General features: G+C 39.0%; 1 protein-coding gene across 1 annotated transcript; it reads left to right on the top strand.

Moving 5' to 3' along the window:
• Positions 1–18,340: 18,340 nt before the first annotated feature.
• LOC121246076 lies at positions 18,341–20,456 on the top strand. Its single transcript, XM_041144070.1, has 3 exons — positions 18,341–18,773; positions 19,688–20,209; positions 20,299–20,456. The coding sequence occupies exons 1-3, from the start codon at positions 18,341–18,343 to the stop codon at positions 20,454–20,456; spliced, it is 1,113 nt and encodes a 370-aa protein (XP_041000004.1).
• Positions 20,457–20,937: the final 481 nt, after the last annotated feature.

The following is a 20,937-nucleotide window of genomic DNA, read 5'->3' as shown; positions in this document are numbered from 1 at the left end:
TAAATATCAACCGTCACAAAAAAGTGGAATGTTCGAATGTTACACCCAACGGAACACCTCCAACCGTCACTAAAAGTATTTTTAGTGACGGTTCAACAGTAAACAGTCACCAATTATTTTCTATAATTCACATTAGGTGACGGTCGTGGTGACAGTTTCAAACCGTCACCAAATATCTTTAGTGATGTGTTGGTAATTTTTGGTGACGATTTTCTCTGTCACAACAGACATTGTGTTGTAGTGATACTAGCATGATAATGTGCATCCAATATCAATAAGAATTCACATCAAATATTATAATTATTGTTATAGTATTTGTTATTGTGATTTTAATTTAGTATAACTATATAATAGTTTTAGTATAACTATCAATATAACTATATGACTAATAGTTATATTAATACCAATAGTATTAGTATTACTACATCATTATAGTATCATATAGTGATATAGTATTAGTATAACTATTAATACTATAATGATTTATATAGTTCTTTATATATAGACTTAAAATGGATTACTAATAGTGTTAGTATTAGGGCATAAAATATAATTAATATACTAATATACATTAGTATAGTAATGTATACTAATTAATTAAAGAGAAATGTAATTAATATACTAATGTATATTAGTATTACTAACGTATGATGTATTTATCAAAAGGAATATATTGAGAATTTATTAGGCCATAAAATGTTATTAATATGTATATATATTTTATGTTTAAAGCATATGATCAAATAAATTTTTATGTTATAAAGTATAATAATATTATATTATAATTGGCCGGTACCGGTCCTAAAAAGCATAGAATCGGAACCGAACCTGTACCGGCCGGTTTTGGGACTAAGGGAACGGGTCCAGTTTTCTGATTTCCTGATTAATTTTTAAACCCCTAACTGTGACTGCTCATTCTTTGTCAATTGCTTTCCTCGATTAATCTTTGAGCAATTTTACTCTTTATGTTTTAGGACACCACGGTGAAAATAGAAGTTTGGTAGTTACTCGTACTTGAAAGAAATCCACATTTGCTTCTCACCAATATTCAGTAATTTGCCCACACTAGTGGTTTCGTTATGTCAACTTCCACTCTAACTCTTAAGAATTTACCCCACCCAAATCATTTTCCATCAACATCCACCATCACTGTAACGCCCCGTTCCCGAAGGTTCGGAGAGTTAACTCTCAATACCTAAAATCAACTTAAATAACACAACTATAAAATCCAGAAAATCCCATAAAATATTAATCAATTTAATCGATCCAAATATCTAAGTTCCTCTATGGGGACAATAAAGAAATTCTCAATAACATAAGTTAGAAATCCTCCAAAAACTCGAAATTATCCTTAACTCATCAAATCAAAATATCCGAAAAGAAATCAGTTTACTAACAACAACTCTCAAATAAGCACTTGTACCCTCGGGCACTTATTCCACTATGGACGTCACACCTTGCTAAAACTTCCTATTCTTGTTCTCCAGCTGAACCATCAAAATTATCTGAAAAATAATTGGAGATAAGGGGTGGTTATCAACAACTCAGTAAGCAGAGGACATATACTAGTGTGTAAACATGAACATTTACAGAATTCAGAATGCATAAACAAAATATTTTCTTTCAGAATGCAGAATGAGAATAACGTTTTCATAATGCAGTGTCAGAACATGTTATCAAAAATATCAGAGCGAAAGTTCAAAAATATTCATAATCAAAATCCCTTTGACATAGAATAAACTGAAACATCACATCTTATCTTATCATATCAGAACAAATACCATGTTTAACCCTCGTGGTAGGGTTGTGCAAACCTCGGTAGCTAACCGAGTAGAAACAGAATGTGAATCTTCCCTTTATTCATTCTCGGAGCCCCGAGTGTGTACATAGGAAAGACCACGCAGAAAATCACTTTGTTTCCAAAATGGGTACACCAGAGATAGAAAAGTTAGTACCAACCCGAATAGAGGCCATAGTTTTACACCCGTGGTAAGGTCGAATCGAACAGAAACAGAAATAGAATGTTATGCCATATGTTTTTAGAAATCGCATCAGATCGTATCAGAGTACATAAAATTTTCAGAACAGAACAAAATTATATCACAACATAATTTATGCACAAAATTTCATATTCGCTTTCTTTTCAAAGTTCAGAAACATAAAGTAAAAAATAAGCTCATGTCTACACCAGTTGTAACACCCCGTATTTTAGTATATTTTTATTGAAGGATTATTTTTATTAATTCAAAAATTTATCCTCTTGTTTTAAAATTGTCGGATATTTTTAAATGGTTTATTTTATGATCTTTAAATTGTGAAAATTAATTAGTTATGTTTTCTTAATATTTATTATTGTGATGCATTTAAATTATTCTTTATTTTAAATTAATTGATTGTTGGATTTAAATATTTTATTTTCATTCTATCATTACGTTTAAATTATTTTAATTCACTTGCTGTTTTAAAATATTTTTCGTTGGATCATTTTTGTGACCCAAGATGTGAGGATTGGACCTCATTTCTTTCCCTCCATTTTCCTTTTTCCCTTTTCTTTTCTTTTTCTTCTCTTTTTTTTTTCTCTTTTCTTTCTCTCCTTCTCTCTCTCTCTCGCGCGAAGCCCCTGCACTCTCCCTCCCAGTCTGTTTTCTCCTCCACCCATAGAGCCATCGTGCGCCGCTCGTGTCTGTCACCGCCCCTACCGTTCACTTCCCCATCGGCCGGCGACCCCACTTCCCAAATTCCAGCTCCCCTCGTTCCGTCATTCTCCTCCACGCACAACTTAAAGCCGCGGCATTCCTTGCGCCGCTGTCGCGGCACCTCCGGCCACCATTTCTTCACCACGTCATCCTCGACCTCCTAGCAACCCAATGCACCCATCCCCAGCTCCGATCCGCCACCGGTGAAGCTCCACCATCCACATTTCCGTTTTGGGCATTTTTGGCCTACAACCGCTTATTACGCCGCCACCCACGACAAACCACCACCACTACTAACTTCACCGACATCTCTAAGCCCTACCCTATCAATTTCGGATCTTGGTTTGTCTCTGTTCAAAAGTGGGTTTTTGAGACCCACGGCCGTAGTGTATTTTACACTGTTTCGTTGCTGAGCCGCCACTACCTGCACCTCCGGGATCCTTCAAAAATTATATTATAGTGCTGTAAGTATTTCTCTAAAGAACTCTCGTGATTTAAATATATTTTTACACTAACTCATATTATTGTGATCTGGTCAGACATGCCGGACTGAGTCCGAGGAGTTCGGGGGTCGGATGGATTGTGGACGGAGTTGTTGTGTGTTTGGTTGGTATGCTAGTTGTTGGTATGGTGTTGTTCATGTACATGGCATATTGCACGCATGATCATGTTTGTAAATGAAACTGAGTTTTCGTGTACATGCATTCATGTTCATGTGTTTATTGAAAACTGGGTTTCCATGTGTTAAAGGATTTTTGGGTGCGTGTGTATCACCAAGCCAAGATGGGGTATTATCTATGTGGAGCTCCTCTGGTTACTCGGGAGTGGAATATACTGAGTGACGTCTCCTGGGTTGTCGCTGGGCGACAACGGGATCGGACGAGATGGTCTCGTGCCGACTCCGTGGCCCCTCTGCTGGCGGGGGCTAGAGCATGCTTGGCCATGAACACGCTGGGCGTGGAACTGGGCATCGCTTGTTGCGTGGTGGATGCTTGGCCATGAACGGGCTGGGCGCGGAACTGGGATCACTACGGAGCCAAGACGTGCGGATGATCCCTAAGGGAGATCATGGTGCATATGGTTAATGGATTAATGGGCTATTTTCTGGAAAAATAGCGTGTGTTGAATAAAATGATTTTTATGTGATTCATTTTCTGGAAAAATGATATTTTATTGATTTGGGTCATTTTCTGGGAAAATGACGGATTATTATCTTTAAGCCAAAATGAGATTTTGGCGTGTGTTGAAAAATATCCATCAGACCTGGTGGCTGGACAGAAATGCTTCCGCGGCGACCTCCTTTGCAAGTGACGGTGCAGTCTAAGAGGAAGAGAGATAAGTGAGAGGGAGATGAGACACCAGAGAGATGAAACACGGTGAGAGGGATACCATGCGAGGTACTCACCGAGGCAGCAAGAGACGGCAACAAGGTAGTTGGGGCGGCAGCAGATCATGGAGTTGTTGGGCGTCAGCACCGCTGGACCTCCCTTGCCGTGGCTAGCGGCACCGAAAGGGTTGAGTGGTGCTCTATTTTTCGATGCAAAAACAAAGGTTTTTCGGTGATGCGTGCGACAGAGCTTCTACGTTGGGTGGCTAAGTGTGGGGTACGATGGTGCAGGGCGGAGCAGTGGAGGTTGAAGGTGTGGCTCCACCTTTCAACGTGCGTGGGTGAGTCTCTCGTCGTGCGAACCTTGGGCTCGGCGTCGCACGTGGTTCAACCCGTGGTGATGATCTTCCTGGCCATGGGTGGTGCACTGCATAAGCGCAGGGTGGGCGCGGCTGAATATGCTATCGGTAGAAGAAACCCGATGGTTTTTGTTTGGCTGAGTGTACACGGTGTTGGCTTTTCTGATGCAATAATGCCAAGTTGCGTCCCGGGTTGGCTCGCGTGCGGCAGTGGAGTGGTGGTTGAAGACGGTAGCAGCGGTTGGAACTTGGTGGAGGGTTTGACGCCATAGTGTGAGCATGCTGCGAACGTACGTGCGTGGTGGAGGCGTGGGGCTGATTTTCGGACGGTGGGAAGATACTGAGTTATGGTGTTGCGGCTTGGTGTTTTGCAGAATGTATATATATATATATATATATATATATATAAAGGTTATTGAACATAAAAAGAAAACCCTAGAACCGTCGGAGACGTGCAAGTGCAAGGGAGTGAAAAAAAAATTTACCTTAGATACGTGCATGACAATTGGCATGCAGCTGTGCTTGACGTGGGGCCTCTTCTTAATTATCAAGGGCTTGGTCCAATTAAAACACTGGGCCATTTCAAATATTTGGCCATGTTTTGTAGTGAAAATAAAATAAAATAAAATAATAAATAAACTATCAATAAGTGGGTTGCTCCTTAAGTTTTGGGCCTCTACTCATCTTAAAAAAAATTTTCCATTCGACTCTAAAAATAATACTCAAAAATTGTGGCGCCCCCGACCCCATGTAAGGAGACACGGGAATTGAGACGCCAAGATGGTGACAACACGGTCACACATCCCAACGATAGTGTCAGGTAAGTGTCAACTATGTGCATATGCAACTGTGTGGATATGCATATGCAACAGTGTCAAGTATGTGCATATGCAACAGTAAACAATAAACAACAGTGTACAATAAGTACCAGAATTTTAAATACAAATATTCAAAACAAATAATCACTAAAAAGTTATACAGTCATCCATAATAAAAATATATACAAGTCTCAAACTAGAATATGAGTGATCCCAATCACTCCTCGGGCGGAGCCGACTCCTCAGGCTCACCCTCATCCTCCCCTGCATCAACATCTACGTTACCATAGAACGGTACCGCAGGTAAGTATAACCCAAACAACCATGAGATAAAAACATATTAGTGCAACTAACATGCATGCATATGATGAAATATGCATTAGATCCAAAAATACCATTTTCTCCGAAAATAGATATTTTCAACACACACCAAAATCTCATTTTGGCCCAAAAATAATACTCCGTCATTTTCCCAGAAAATGACCCAAATCAATAAAACCTCATTTTCCCAGAAAATGAATCACATAAAAACCTTTCAATCAACACACGCTATTTTCTCAAAAAACAACCCATTAATCCATTAACCAATGCATCATGATCTCCCCTACGGATTATCCGCACGTCCTGGCTTCGTAGCGATGCTCAGTTCCTCGCCCAGCGCGTTCGTGGCCAAGCACCCACTACCCAATGAGCAATGCCCAGTTCCGCGCCCAGCGTGTACGTGGCCAAGCATCCTCTAGCCCCCGCCAGCAGAGGGGCCACGGAGTCGGCACGAGCCCATCTCGTCCGATCCCGTTGTCGCCAGCAATAACCCAGGGGACGTCTCTCAGTATATTCCGCTCCCGAGTGACCAAAGGAGCTCCACCGAGATAATACCCCATCTCGGCTTGGGGTCGTGATACACATGCACCCAAAATCCTTTAACACATGAAAATCCAGTTTTCATGAAACACATGAACATGAATGCATGTACACGAAAATCCAGTTTCCTTTACAAACATGATCATGCGTGCAATATGCCATGTACAGGAACAACACCATACCAACAACCAACATTTCACAATACCAACCAAACACACAACTCCGTCCACAATCCATCCGACCCCAAACTCCTAGGACTCAGTCCAGCATGTCCAACCAGATCACAATAATATGAGTTAGTGCAAAAATATATTTAAATCACGATAGTACTTTGAAAAAATACTTACAGTGCTATATAATAATTTCTGAAAGATCATGGAGCTGCAAAAGGTGGCAACACAACAACGTAACAATGTAAAATACACTGTGACCGTGGGTCTCAAATACCCACTTTTGAATGGGGACAAACTAAGACCCGAAATTGATAGGGTAGGGCTTCGAGAGGTCGGTGAAGCCAATGGTGGAGGTGGTTTGCTGTGGGTGGCGGCGCAAAGGGTGGTTTTAGGCCAAAAATGTCGAAATCAGAGATGGAGATAAATAGGTTTCACCGGTGACAGATCGGAGCTGGGGTTGGGTCCATTGGGTTGCTAGGAGGTCGAGGATGAAGGGCTTGAAGGGCTCGTGGGGGGTAAACGATGGTGAGATAGGGGCTGAGATTGAAGGGTAGTGGTTGCCAGCCGGTGGGGGAGCGAATGGGCTGGGCGGTGAGGGCTACGGCGGCACGGCAGCGGTGGGCTGGGAGAGGGATGAAAACTCACGGTGATAGAGAGGGAGAGAAGGGAGTTGCGCAGGGGAGGGAAAGGGAACGCAACGGAAAGAAAAGAAAAAGGAAAGAAAAAGGGAAAAAAGAAAAGTGGGGAAAAGAAATGAGGTTCAATCTTCACCTCTTGGGTCACAAAAATGATCCAACAAAAATGATTTCAAAACAGCAAGTTAAATAAAATAATTTAAACGTAATGATAAAATGAAGATAAAATAATTAAATCTAACAATCAATTAATTTAAAAAGAAGAACAATTTAAATGTACAACAATAAATAATTATCAAGAAAACATAACAAATTAATTTTCACAATTTAAAGATCATAAAATAAACCATTTAAAATATCCGATAATTTTAAAACAAGAGAATAAATTTTTGAATTATTAAAATAATCTTTCAGTAAAAATACACTAAAATACGGGGTGTTACATCCTCCCCCTTAAAAAAAATTTTGTCCTCGAAATTAGCAAGGTCAAACATTAACGCTAAAACAGGAATAAGATTCAACCAAGAGCAGACTTAAGAAACATACCGCCAATCAATCAATTTTCCCATCCCCAATCTACATCGGTGCAACTTCATAAGAAAGATTAGGCCGAAGTTCAATACGTTCAGGGTCGACAAAACGCGGCTCTGGCTGTCCAAAACTCTTCTTCAAAGACGACACATGGAACACATCATGGACATCCCAAAATAATCCGGCAGGGCAACTCTAAAAGCAACTAGCCTAACTTTCTCTATAATCTGGAAAGGACCAACATACCTCGGACTAAGGTTTCCCTTCTTGCCAAAGCACTTAACCCCCATCATCAGAGAGACTTTAAGGTAAACCCAATCACCCATCTCAAATAATAAGTCTCTTCTCCTTGTATCTACATAACTCTTTTGGCAACTTTGGGCTTCCGCCATTTTAGTCCTTATAAATTGAACTTGATCCTTCATTTATTGAATTATCTTAGGCTCAATCAATTTACTTTCGGCAACTTCACCCCAACACAACGGTGATCTACACTTCCTCCCATACAAAGCTTCATACGGGGCCATTTGAATAGAGGAATGAAAACTGTTATTATAAGCAAACTCAAATAGCGGTAGATGATTCTCCCAACTCCCTTGAAATTCCATGACACAAGACCGCAACATAACCTCAAGAGTCTGAATAGTACGCTCTGATTGACCGTCTGTCTGAGGACGATATACAGTACTAAACTTCAACTTAGTGCCTAAAGCTGCCTGCAAACTCTTCCAAAAATGTGCCGCAGGTCCCGATCCGACACGATACTCTTGGGTACTCCGTGCAAACACACTATCCCTTTGACATACAACCGAGTCATCTTACCCAAATAGTTGGTATTATTGATAGGCAAGAAATGGGCACTCTTGGTCAACCGATCAACTATCACCCAAACTGAGTTCTTTCCACTAGGAGTCCTCAGCAACAAAATCCATAAAAATATGATCCCACTTCCACTTAGAAATAGGGAGAGGTTGAAGTCTACTAGTAGGTCCTTAAAGCTCAGCCTTAACTTGACGGCACGTGGCACATTTCTCAAAAAAAATATGGCGATATCCAACATACTCGTATTAGTCCTCCAGCGGCACATCACGACCAGTATTCCTAGATGACTATGCTAACCAAAATCTTATTTTCCCCAAGAACCTTAATACAATATCCAGAAAATTCCAATGATCAATAGCTCCATACAATAAACCTTGCTAACCTCAATCAGCTCCTATGCTACAACTTCTAAACCTCCATTGAATTCTACCTTTGGTAACCTAATGGCCACTTCCAAAGTTAACCATCAATAACAAATTGCACAACCAAAAGATTAATCTCCAACTACAAGCATCATCTAAAAATTCAAGTCACCACTAATTCCTCAAGATCAGCACAAAATCCAAACTCCTAAATACAACCACAAATATCACGCTTCTGCTGCACACTCTGATAATTCGCCACATGCATAAAATTTATATCCTCATAAAAACTAGCACAATCGAGTACAAGGTGGCTCCATACCTATTAACCAGAAAACTCTTACCACCTTTTGGAGAAAATACTCTTTTTCCCAACATCAGGAGTTATCACTCATATTCCTCAATTAACTCTTGCTGCCTTGATCAAAATCAATATTCCACTAAATACATCTATGATCATAGACAGAAAACCAACCTCAGCATCCCAAATTGAAAATAAGCAACCTCAACCCAAAATATATCCGTCTCATCTACGATAAGGAACATACTTTAAAAAGTTTCGATTCCAACCCGACCAATCAAAAAGAGCACCTATAAACTTCTATCCAATAATCTAAACCCAAAAGCTCATCACCGACATTCAGAATAACATCTAAGCTAACGGTGACTAAACTCATTACGAACCATCATTGACTTCACCAAAATGTGGCGCCCCCAATCCCCCTTATATAAATACACAGGAATCGAGACGCCAGGATGGTGACAACACGGTCACACATCCCAACGAAGTGCCAGTGTGTGTGTACATGCAACAGTGTACAAATAAAATAACGCAGCGGATAGTATAAATAAGTCAACTAAGTACCAGAAATTTAAATACAAATATTCAACACAATTTATCTTTAAAAATTATACAGTCATCCCAAATATAATACAAAAGGTAAATACAGTAATTGATAAAATCATAACTCACTAAACAGGAGCAATCCCAGATCACTCCTCCAACGGAGCCAAGCTAAGGCTCGTCATCATCATCTGCATCAAAATCTGCGATACCATAAAATGGTACCACAGGTAAGTATAAACCAAACAACTCTTGAGATAAAAATACATTAATGCAACCAACAATATAGCAAAATACATTTAGCCATAAAATACCATTTTTTCCCAGAAAATGATTATTTCCAACACACGCCAAAAATCCCATTTTGGCCCAAAATATCCATAAAATGATTCACACAAACAACCCATTTATCGGACACTGTAGGCGGGAATCGCAGGCGGGACTCTACCACCGTCCCTGCTTACCACCATCCCTACCGCGTGCACCGTAGGCGGGAATCACAGGCGGGACACAACCACCATCCCTATCGCGTGCACCGTAGGCGGGAATCGCAGGCGGGACTCTACCACCATCCCTACTTACCACCATCCCTACAGTTCCTTTACACATACTTAACAGAGCACTGTAGGCGGGAATCACAGGTGGGACACAACCACCATCCCTGCTTATCACCATCCCTACAGTCTCTTTTCCTTTTACTCACATGAGAATCCAATTCCAATAAACACATGAACATGTATGCAATCATGCGAAAACCCAATTTTCTTCACAAACATGATCATGCATGCAATATGCGATGTACATGAACAAGCCATAACCAACAACCAACAACCACAATTCACAATGCAAACAAACACACAACTCCGTCCACAATCCATCCGACCCCCGAAACTCCTCGGACTCAGTCCGGCAAAACAAACCAATTCACAGATAATATGTGTTAGTGCAAAAATATATTTAAATCACGAAAGTTTTTTAAGGAAAATACTTACAGTGCAATATAATAATTTCCGAAGGATCACGAAGTTGAAAAATGCGACGTTTGAGCAACACCACAGTGTAAAATACACTGTGGCCGTGGGTCACAAATACCAACTTTCAAACGGAGGCAAACGAAGACCCAAGATTGATAGGGTAGGGCCTAGGGAGGTCGGTGAAGCCAATGGTGGTGGTGGTTTGCCGTGGGTGGCGGCGAAACTGGTGGTAGAAGACCAAAATGCCCAAATCGAAAATGTAGATGGTGGAGCTTCACCGGTGGCGGATCGGAGGTGGGGTTGGGTCCAATGGATTGCTAAGAGGCCGGGGATGATGTGGTGTGAAGATGGTGGCCGGAGGTGGCGCGACGGCGGCGCTGGAGCGAAAGTGACGCCGCGGCTTGAAGAGCTACTGGTGGTTAACGGCGGCGCGAATGGAGGTGAGGTTGGTGGGGTGAGGTCGCCGGCGGCAGGGGAACACAATGGGGTGGGCGGTGAAGGCCACCGCTGGCTCACGGCGGCGCTGGCGTGAAAGTGGCCCGCGGCTTCGTGGGGTGCGTGTGGGCTACTGGCGGCGAGGTAGGGGCTGGGATTTGGGGGGTGAGGTCGCCGGAGGGAGGGGGAGCTAGTCGGCCGGGCGGTGTCGCGCACGGCGGCGGGCTAGGTGAAGGTGACGGACGGAAGAGAGAGGGAGAGAGCTGGTTCGCGCGCACGGGGGAGGGGAAAAATAAAGAAGAAAAAAGAAAAGAAAGAAAAGAAAAGGAAGGAAAGAAAAATGGAGGGAAAAGAAATGAGGTCCAATCCTCATAACTTGGGTCACAAAAATGATCCAACGGAGATGATTTTAAAACCACAAGTTAAATAAAATAATTTAAACGTAATGGTAAAGTCAAATTGAAATAATTAAATCCCACAGTAATTAATTTAAATATTAAAAGCAATTTAAATGCATAACAATAAATAAATATTTGGAAAGCACATAAAAATAATTTTCACCAAATTAAAATCATAGAAATAAACTTACTAAAAATCCAACCAATTTTAAAATAAGAGGATAAATTTTTGAACAATCAAAAATAATCATTCAGTAAAAATACACTAAAATACGGGGTGTTACACAAAACATTATCAAAACCTATTTGATAACTCGCCCGCCTACTTCTACTCCTATAAGCTAGTATTAATACGACTAGTTCCTTCAATAACACATCACTATTAAACCTCAAGGCCAGCCATATTGCTCAAATCATCAATCCACCAAAAGCCAATGCAAATCACCCAAGGATCCTAATGCTTGATTAACTCACATACTTGATCGTATTATTCATCGCTAATGCCTAAGCTACAACTTCCAAGATCTTATCATACACCAAACATGACGACCCATCAATCTCTCTTCAAGTTAAATAACAATGTCCTTAATTCAACCAACTGGATTCTCAATCTCCAAAGAAAGTATAACCTCAAAATTTAAATTCCTAGGTAACCTCAAGTCACAATTAATTCCTATAGATAATCACAATAATTATTGTCAACCATCATTCCATTGAGTAATCCGTTTCGACTACACACTCTGATTGACTCACCAAAAATTCCAAACCAAAATCTCTTGAATTTAATACTATTGTATTTATTCATCTTCAACACCTACCCAAGACACTTCCTCCAAGCCAAAAATGAGACAAGGACCCCTGTACTCTCCGAAATGCATACACACTCACCACTACTATGCATCGATCTCATGCACACTTAGCCAGAACCAATAATCCTCCAAATGTGCAAGTGATCTGTCACTACCATTTCCATCATCCGGGCCTATATCCTCGAAATCAACAAGAATCATTTCCTATGTCCGCACCATCTATTATTCCTTAAAATTGATATGGATTAAATCTTCAACCTGTCACTAACCTCGAGCTAAAAACAATCATTATCTGAACTAGATCAACATCTTCAATCTTCAGAAAATACACAAACTAGATCATTACCTTCCATCTCCAAAGAAGTTATCTCCTAAAAATTCTCATATCAGTAACTCAACTCTGATCAATCCCAATTTAATGGTTACCAACTAATCAATTGATAGAATAGACCAAGCTAGCGTACCAAGTCTACAAAACTAAGAACTCAAATCCTATTATAATTCAACCCTTCAACTCTGCAATTTTAAAACCTTAAACCAGATAAAAAATCATTTCCCAAAATCTTGAAGATCCATGACCTTAAATCTAAAACATTCATCTTATAAAACTTGTAAATTCTAAAATCCCGAATGTTATCAAACTGCTTATCAAAGTTGGCAAAATCGAAAACTTCTAATCTAACTAATCCTTCAAATGCTTGTTGAACCTATCACCTTAAATCCAATAAACTTATTTCCTAAAAACTATGAGGCCTCAAACCTTAGGTGACCTTCTAAAAAATCTAACCTTGGAATTCGTTGAACTTACAACCTCCTACTCCATAAACTCACTACATAATTTCTACGGAGGCTACGACCTCAATTAACCTAAGCGATTTAAAACTATTTCCCTCCTCAGTTGCGACTTGAGTTCTTACTCCAAAGAGTTCACCCAGATCATGCCGTTCCCTTCAAGCCTCGATATTAAAACAAACCAGTTGCCAAGAGTTCAGGCCTACTACACTAAGTGTTCAAGTCTAACAATGACATTCACAATCGTACCATCTTCCTGCCATAGCACAACTCTTAACCCGTTTTTCAACTCCGAACAAAACAAAATAAAATAAAATTCCATAAATAAATAATATACAATAAAATGAATAAAACCAACAATAAAATATCATAAGATAAAATGAATAAAACAAATGAAGTAGTGCACAATAAAATAATTAATAAATAAATAAATAAAATAAAATAACCTGCCATAAAATAAAACAAATAATATAAAATAAACAAACAAGTAGTATACAATAAAATAAATAAAACCAACAAAATATAAAAACATAAATAAATTAAAACCATTAAAATAACATACTTCAAACCAAATAATTTCAAATCATAACTTTAAAACTTTCTGGTACTCCACCTATGGGACATGTGGTTTTACCCAAAGCCGAACTGCTCTGATACCACCTGTGGCGCCCCCGACCCCCATGTAAGGAGACACGGGAATTGAGACGCCAGGATGGTGACAACACGATCACACATCCCAACGATAGTGTCAAGTATGTGCATATGCAACAGTGTACAATAAACACCGCAGCGGATAATATACATAAGTCTACTAAGTACCAGAATTTTAAATACAAATATTCAAAACAAATCATCATTAAAAAGTTATACAGTCATCCATAATAAAAATATTTACGAGTCTCAAACCAGAATACGGGTGATCCCAATCACTCCTCGGGTGGAGCCGACTCCTCAGGCTCACCCTCATCTTCCTCTACATCAAAATCTGCGTTACCATAGAACGGTACCGCAGGTAAGTATAAGCCAAACAACCACGAGATAAAAATATATTAGTGCAACTAACATGCATGCATATGATGAAATATGCATTAGATCCAAAAATACCATTTTCCCCGAAAATAGATATTTTCAACACACGCCAAAATCCCATTTTGGCCCAAAAATAATACTCCGTCATTTTCCCAGAAAATGACCCAAATCAATAAAACCTCATTTTCCCAGAAAATGAATCACATAAAAACCTTTTAATCAACACACGCTATTTTTCCAGAAAACAGCCCATTAATCCATTAACCAATGCACCATGATCTCCACTAGGGATCATCCGTACGTCCTGGCTTCATAACGATGCTCAGTTCCGCGCCCAGCACCTTCGTGGCCAAGCACCCACTACCCAACGAGCGATGCCCAGTTCCGCGCCCAGCGCGTACGTAGCCAAACATCCTATAGCCCCCACCAGCAAAGGAGCCACGGAGTCGGCACTAGACCATCTGGTCTGATCCCGTTGTCGCCCAGCGACACCCCAGGGGACGTCACTCAGTATATTCCGCTCCTGAGTGACTAGAGGAGCTCCACCGAGATAATACCCTATCTCGGCTTGGGGTCGTGATACACACGCACCCAAAATCCTTTAACACATGAAAATCCAGTTTTCATGAAACACATGAACATGAATGCATGTACACGAAAACCCAGTTTCCTTTACAAACATGATCATTCGTGCAATATGCCATGTACATGAACAACACCATAACAACAACCAACATTTCACAATACCAACCAAACACACAACTTCGTCCACAATCAATCCGACCCCCGAACTCCTCGGACTCAGTCCGACATGTCCAACCAGATCACAATAAAATGAGTTAGTGCAAAAATATATTTAAATCACGATAGTTCTTTAGAAAAATACTTACAGTGCTATATAATAATTTCTGAAGGATCATGGAGCTGCAAAAGGTGGCGACACAGCAACGTAACAGTGTAAAATACACTGTGGTCGTGGGTCTCAAATACCCACTTTTGAATGGGGACAAACTAAGGCCCGAAATTGATAGGATAGGGCTTCGAGAGGTCGGTGAAGCCAATGGTGGTGGTGGTTTGCCGTGGGTGACGGCGCAAAGGGTGGTTTTAGGCCCAAAATGTCTAAATCGTAGATGGAGATAAATAGGTTTCACCGGTGACGGATCGGAGCTGGGGTTGGGTCCATTGGGTTGCTAAGAGGTCGAGGATGAAGTGATGAAGAAATGATGGCCAGAGGTGGCGCGACGACGGTGCTGGAGCTCAAGATGCGCTGCGGCTTGAAGGGCGCGTGGGGGCAAACGGCGCCTAGATAGGGGTTGAGATTGAAGGGTGCTGGTCGTCGGCCGGTGGGGGAGCGAATGGACTAGGCGGTGAGGGCCACGGCGGCGCAGCAACGGTGGGCTGGGAGAGGGACGAAAACGCACGGGGAGAGAGAGGGAGAGAAGGGAGTCGCAGGGGGGGAGGGAACGCAGCGGAAAGAAAAGAAAAAGGAAAGAAAAAGAGAAAAAAGAAAAGTGGGGAAGAGAAATGAGGTCCAATCCTCACCTCTCAGGTCACAAAAATGATTCAACGAAAATGATTTCAAAACAGCAAGTTAAATAAAATAATTTAAACGTAATGATAAAATGAAGATAAAATAATTAAATCCAACAATTAATTAATTTAAAAAGAAGAACAATTTAAATGTATAACAATAAATAAATATCAAGAAAACATAACAAATTAATTTTTACAATTTAAAGATCATAAAATAAATCATTTAAAATATCCGATAATTTTAAAACAAGAGACTAAATTTTTGAATTATTAAAATAATCCTTCAGTAAAAATATACTAAAATACGGGGTGTTACAAAAATTACTGGACTCTTTCTACATATAAATCTAAAAAACAAAAATTTTAGAAATCGACTTGTTGTTGGAGTACTGGGTATTACAATCACTGCTTTCTAATGGCGGAGTCGAGTTTTTTTGTTTTTGTCTAATTGAATCCATAAAGGTTCCTAGAGAAAGTGACATCCTTTGGTGGTGTGGTACCGTTAGATTCATGAAGGCATACAAGGAACCTAATCTAACGTCCACGACCTTCCCAGCATCAGTACTCTCTCTGTCTGTTTCCTTTCGGAATTCCATAGGGAAAATATTCATCCCCACTTCTTTAAAAATTTATCCATCCTTCTCGTTTCCAAATCTTTGACATTGTTGATCTAAAGGCTTCCCTGTTCATCCCCTTATTAGCTATAATAAAAGCTAGAAGGCATAATCTTCCTCTTGTAACAGACTCATTTAAAGCTTCTTTCAACAAGTTGAATTATTCTTTCTACTGTTCCTTGAGTCTCAAGCCCTCCCATAGCTTGGAGAATTGTTCTTCCATACTCTCACCTCTGTAGACTGTTGTCATAGAGATAGAAATTCTTTGCCTCAGCAAAGTACTTTAACCTTACTCTTCATAGAAGCAAAGGACCCAAAGATACTTCATTTCATTCCTTTTTTCGGTTATAAAAGGATCGAGACTTGGAGTTTCATTTTGGCACAATTTTCTTTTTGCTTGCTTATAGCGTATAGCGAGACTGATTCTGTCGTTATGATATATTTTTTGATAAATTTATGTAAACTTTTAACTTCCAGTTTTGTAAATTTCGCTTGACATATATTTTGTAAATCTTATTTTCGTGCATTTAGAACCCAAAAATATCTCTTGCATGCGAAGTCATCAATACTACAACATCCCGACTCAATAACTTCAAAAACTTATCTCCCCCTTCGTCAGATAATAGAGGAATTGTATATTTAGTTTGTGGGGTTTGTAAATATATAGTTAATTTGGAATTTTTACTGGTTATAATTTTGGACGTTGTATATATCACCGACAGGCTTCAAGTTTGAGTACTCAACCCCATCGGCATCATTCGATCGGCAAGTGATCAAGCTGCATGGGGAGGTTAGTGTTTACTTTTCCTTCTTTGATTTATCGTATGCTAACGTACTTTAACTGTAACTATTTTTCACGTACATGATGATCATTTCGTCTTGCTGGTAGGCATAGATAGTGCAAGAAGATAGATGAGATGATGATATTAGATAAGATGAAACAATTTCATATCCAAACGGGGCCACTGATTTCTCCTAGTGTCTGTACTTTTCTTTTCCCTCATAGAGCATTCACGTTGATATACCCAAAATTTTAGTCAAATTTTGAATAAAATGTCACATTTTGCCTTTTCCCTCATAAAATATTATTATTAATTATTAATTTCTCTAGTTTTTTATCTACTCAGCTTTAATGTATATCTTATATATATATATATCTATTTTGAAATAGCCTTTTATTTTATCCTTCAAAATTTTCAATAATCTACATATCAAATTACATAAAACCTATCCAGCAACCATAAATTAACCTCATTGTCAAACACAATTTCATAAAAAAATATGTACAAAATCAAATGTGTTACAACTGCACAAATGTGACTGCAACGTTTCCCCCCTCCATATATACCTCATATATGAAATTCATTCATACTAAGTACGTATTTTCTCTATCTGTATATATAATTTATATGTATGTCCGTGTGCGTGCGTATAAAGATATATTAATCCACAAAATCGCAAAATGGCATCTGGCCAAAGCCAATTATATGTACAGCCACGGTCAAAGGTCTAAGCACTTGTATTCACCTAATATTTTGTACTTCCTTCCATCCTAAATTTCCTAGAATTAGTTCACAATACCAATAGGTTTTGAATGAGACCCAGGTAAACCAAATTCCAGTGATTGTTTCTAACTTAACGCCTCACACTATAATAAGCCAATATTTTATCGACGTGCTACAGTACACTCTAGCCCTTAACACATGCATGAAATCTAGAATATATATATATATATATATATATATATATATATATTACTTGGAGAAATACTAGTTGTTCCGACTGCAAACCAAAATCGGTTGCATAAAAAATTTTTCAAAAAAAATAAAAGAGAAACTCATGGCGAAAACAGAGAAGTGATAGTCACAACTGCCTTAAAGATGAAACTCAAAATCCCTTAAAAAATCACTAGAGCAACCGGCAAGTCCATTACAAAATCAAAATAATGCACGGCATTTGTGGAATCAATATCCAATTTCATAATTTTCATATTAATTTTTCTCTTCATAAGATGTATTAACTCAGATCTATCCTTGTCAGCCTTGATTATCTCTTCTCCTTTCTATCATTGATGTCTTCCTATCATCACTCATGTATTTATTTAGAATGAATTGTAAGGTCAAGGTCCAAATTCAGGAATTCTATTCAAATACCATGCATGTGAAAATCCTTGTCCTAAAAGACTTAAGTCAAGGGAAGAGATAAATTTACTTATTTATATCCATAATAGGAAATTGAAATGTGCGACATGCTATGTATATATCTTTCAAGTTTCATCTAATTGCATATATATTTCTTGATTTTGACAGATTGAACATTGCTACAAGTATGCTCTCAAGCACAATTGTTCTTGAGGTTCTTAGAAATGACAATTATGCGAATTGGAGTGCTTGCATTAAAAACTATTTCTTGGCTCAAGATCTTTGGGATATTTTCGAAACAACTGCAAAACCTCCAAAACTAGAAGATGATGCAGTTGAATTCAAAGCTTGGAGGAAGAAGAATGCTGCAGCTTTGCATGCAATTCAGATTTCATGTGGGGTGGAAATACAATCTCAGATTAATGATATCAGTTCTGCTAAAACTGTTTGGGATATGTTGCCTAAATTAGTGCACCAACCACCATCGAAAGGAGCTAGTTATAACCCAGTGGCTGAGCAAGGAAACTCATTGAATATCCCATCCAGTAATGTTCACGAGGATGGATCAATGATTGCACCTGATCAGAAGGTTGAACCAGGAAGCTCCTCAAAGAACCCAGGTATCTCTTACTCTCTCTCTCAAGCAATATTAACATTATTGAACAAAAGAAAAACATAAGATTACAATTAGGGACAAAGAAGACAAAATGATGACATGCCCATTATTGAACCAGCTGTTTTCTTCTTTTTCTTTTATCGTTTATTGTTGTTTTTGCAAAGTTATGGAAAATTTGATTAAATTGTACTGCAAAAGCAAGATTTTGTGATTACCCTTTAGGAGCAATTTTCTTGTTACCATTAATGGAACTAAAAGCATAGAGAAATTTATGGTAATCAGATGATCGAATCTTGGTGGTGATGGTGCTGAACTACCGTTAATAAGAGAAAATGAATGAAGTTGTAAAAAAAAAAAAAAAAATGAGACTAATACTTGCGTGGTTTGACAATTAATGAAGCCTGCGACCATAGTCTAGAAGAGATCAAATACAATATATATGAATCGAATATGTGCAAAATACAATGTAGTCTTGACTTTTTCCTTTGTTACAAGTTGAAATAAGTCAGAATTTAAATCATTGATTTTAATGACAACACATTGCGACCGGATGAGAATATTACACAATTCATATATTAGCTAGGTTATTAATTAATAATTCTCCGTTTGTTGCGAGATTATTTGCTACACCTCCTGACAAACAACTGATCATTGCACGTTTGATCGTTGATTGAAAATTCATATGATATTATAGCTAGCTAGCTAGATCAGACGTTTTAGGCATACATCTTTCCTCCCTAAACATGGCATGCTTCTTGTTCGTACTAACTCACATGAACTTCTGATTTACATACACACACATATCATGTACTCAACTCTGACATGCATCTAGCTGCCCAAAATGAATAAATAGTTTCGTTTCGTTTCGTTTCGTTTCATTTCATTTTATTATAAGAAAACAAAGAAAACTTGGCGCAGGGAAGCGAAAGATAATTAATACTTGGAACGCAGACTACTATATGGGGTATGAGCCACTACGCAAGGCTTTGCAAAGTGGTGATTGGAATTCTGCAAAAGAATTCCTTGAGCTCCATCCCGATTCAAAGAGCGCAAAAATTACAACTTTGGGCAAGACTGCTCTTCACGTGTTTGTTGAGGCGGGACATGTCCATATAGTGGAAGCGTTGGTGGAGCAAATGTCGGAAGATGACTTGGAAGTACAAGACAATTTCGGTGACACAGCTCTAGTGGAGACAACATACAGTGGACAGCACAAGATGGCAGAGTGCATGCTTAGAAAGAACAAAAAGTTAGTCAGCATGGGAAGAGCTAGAGGCGATGAGAGCCAAATGCTGCTTCCAGTTGTTCTGGCTCTTGCAAATGGACATATAAAAATGGCTCGATATCTTTATTCTCTCACTCCGCTGGAAGATCTATTTCCAGAAAAGGGCAGGAGCGGTTCAACACTTTGTACCCAAGCTATATATACCAGAGCTTTAGGTACCCACGTAACAACTTGATTAATTCTATCGGGGTTTTTTTTTTAACTAATGTTTTATTTACATGTACGGGTAAAACACAACGTACAGATATTGCTTTGGATCTAATCCGGCGCTGTCCACGTTTGGTTCTTGCTCCGGACAAAGAGAACTTCAGCCCTTTATACGCATTGGCTTCTGTGAAGTACGCATTCCCAAGTGGACATCGTCTCGTGTTTTGGAAACGTTGGATCGACTCTTGTGAGTAGTACGCAAGCATTGCACGCATTAATAATTTGGCTTAAGCATTTGATAATTACCAATTTTGTGATTCATTGACATTTATATGATCTGAAAGATATACACATTCAATCGGCAAATGGCACGACTTCCAATGAAGTTCATTTGATAATTCAAAAAGACGAGGGACGCCAAAGCGATGCAGTAAAAACTAACAGATCATCAGGTGCGTACGTACGTAGTTAAGCTTGGTTTTCAGTTGCAATAAGGATCATATTTTGCACGTACAGCTTCATTTCTCTGATCTTGTGGTGTTAACTAGCATAGCTCAAGTACTCATGCATTAGTGTCTACCCGACCTAAGATTACTCATTTCACCAGGGGGAACTGTGCTGTAGGCCCCCCCCAAAAAGAAAAAAATTTAAAAATTAGTCTTATATATTGTATAATTACAATTTTAGTGTAAATATTCTTCAAATATTTAAGATTACCCCCAACACTCAAACACAT

This window comes from Juglans microcarpa x Juglans regia, chromosome 1D (genome assembly GCF_004785595.1).
Source record: "Juglans microcarpa x Juglans regia isolate MS1-56 chromosome 1D, Jm3101_v1.0, whole genome shotgun sequence".
Classification (NCBI taxonomy): Eukaryota; Viridiplantae; Streptophyta; class Magnoliopsida; order Fagales; family Juglandaceae; genus Juglans; species Juglans microcarpa x Juglans regia.
This window is presented reverse-complemented; position numbering and strand designations above follow the sequence as displayed.

Coding starts and splice junctions, on each gene's coding strand:
- LOC121246076 (XM_041144070.1), top strand. CDS start 18,341: ATGCTCTCAAGCACAATTGTTCTTGAGGTTCTTAGAAATGACAATTAT. Junction 18,774..19,687: donor AAGCTCCTCAAAGAACCCAG/GTATCTCTTACT, acceptor AACTTGGCGCAG/GGAAGCGAAAGATAATTAAT. Junction 20,210..20,298: donor TATATATACCAGAGCTTTAG/GTACCCACGTAA, acceptor CACAACGTACAG/ATATTGCTTTGGATCTAATC.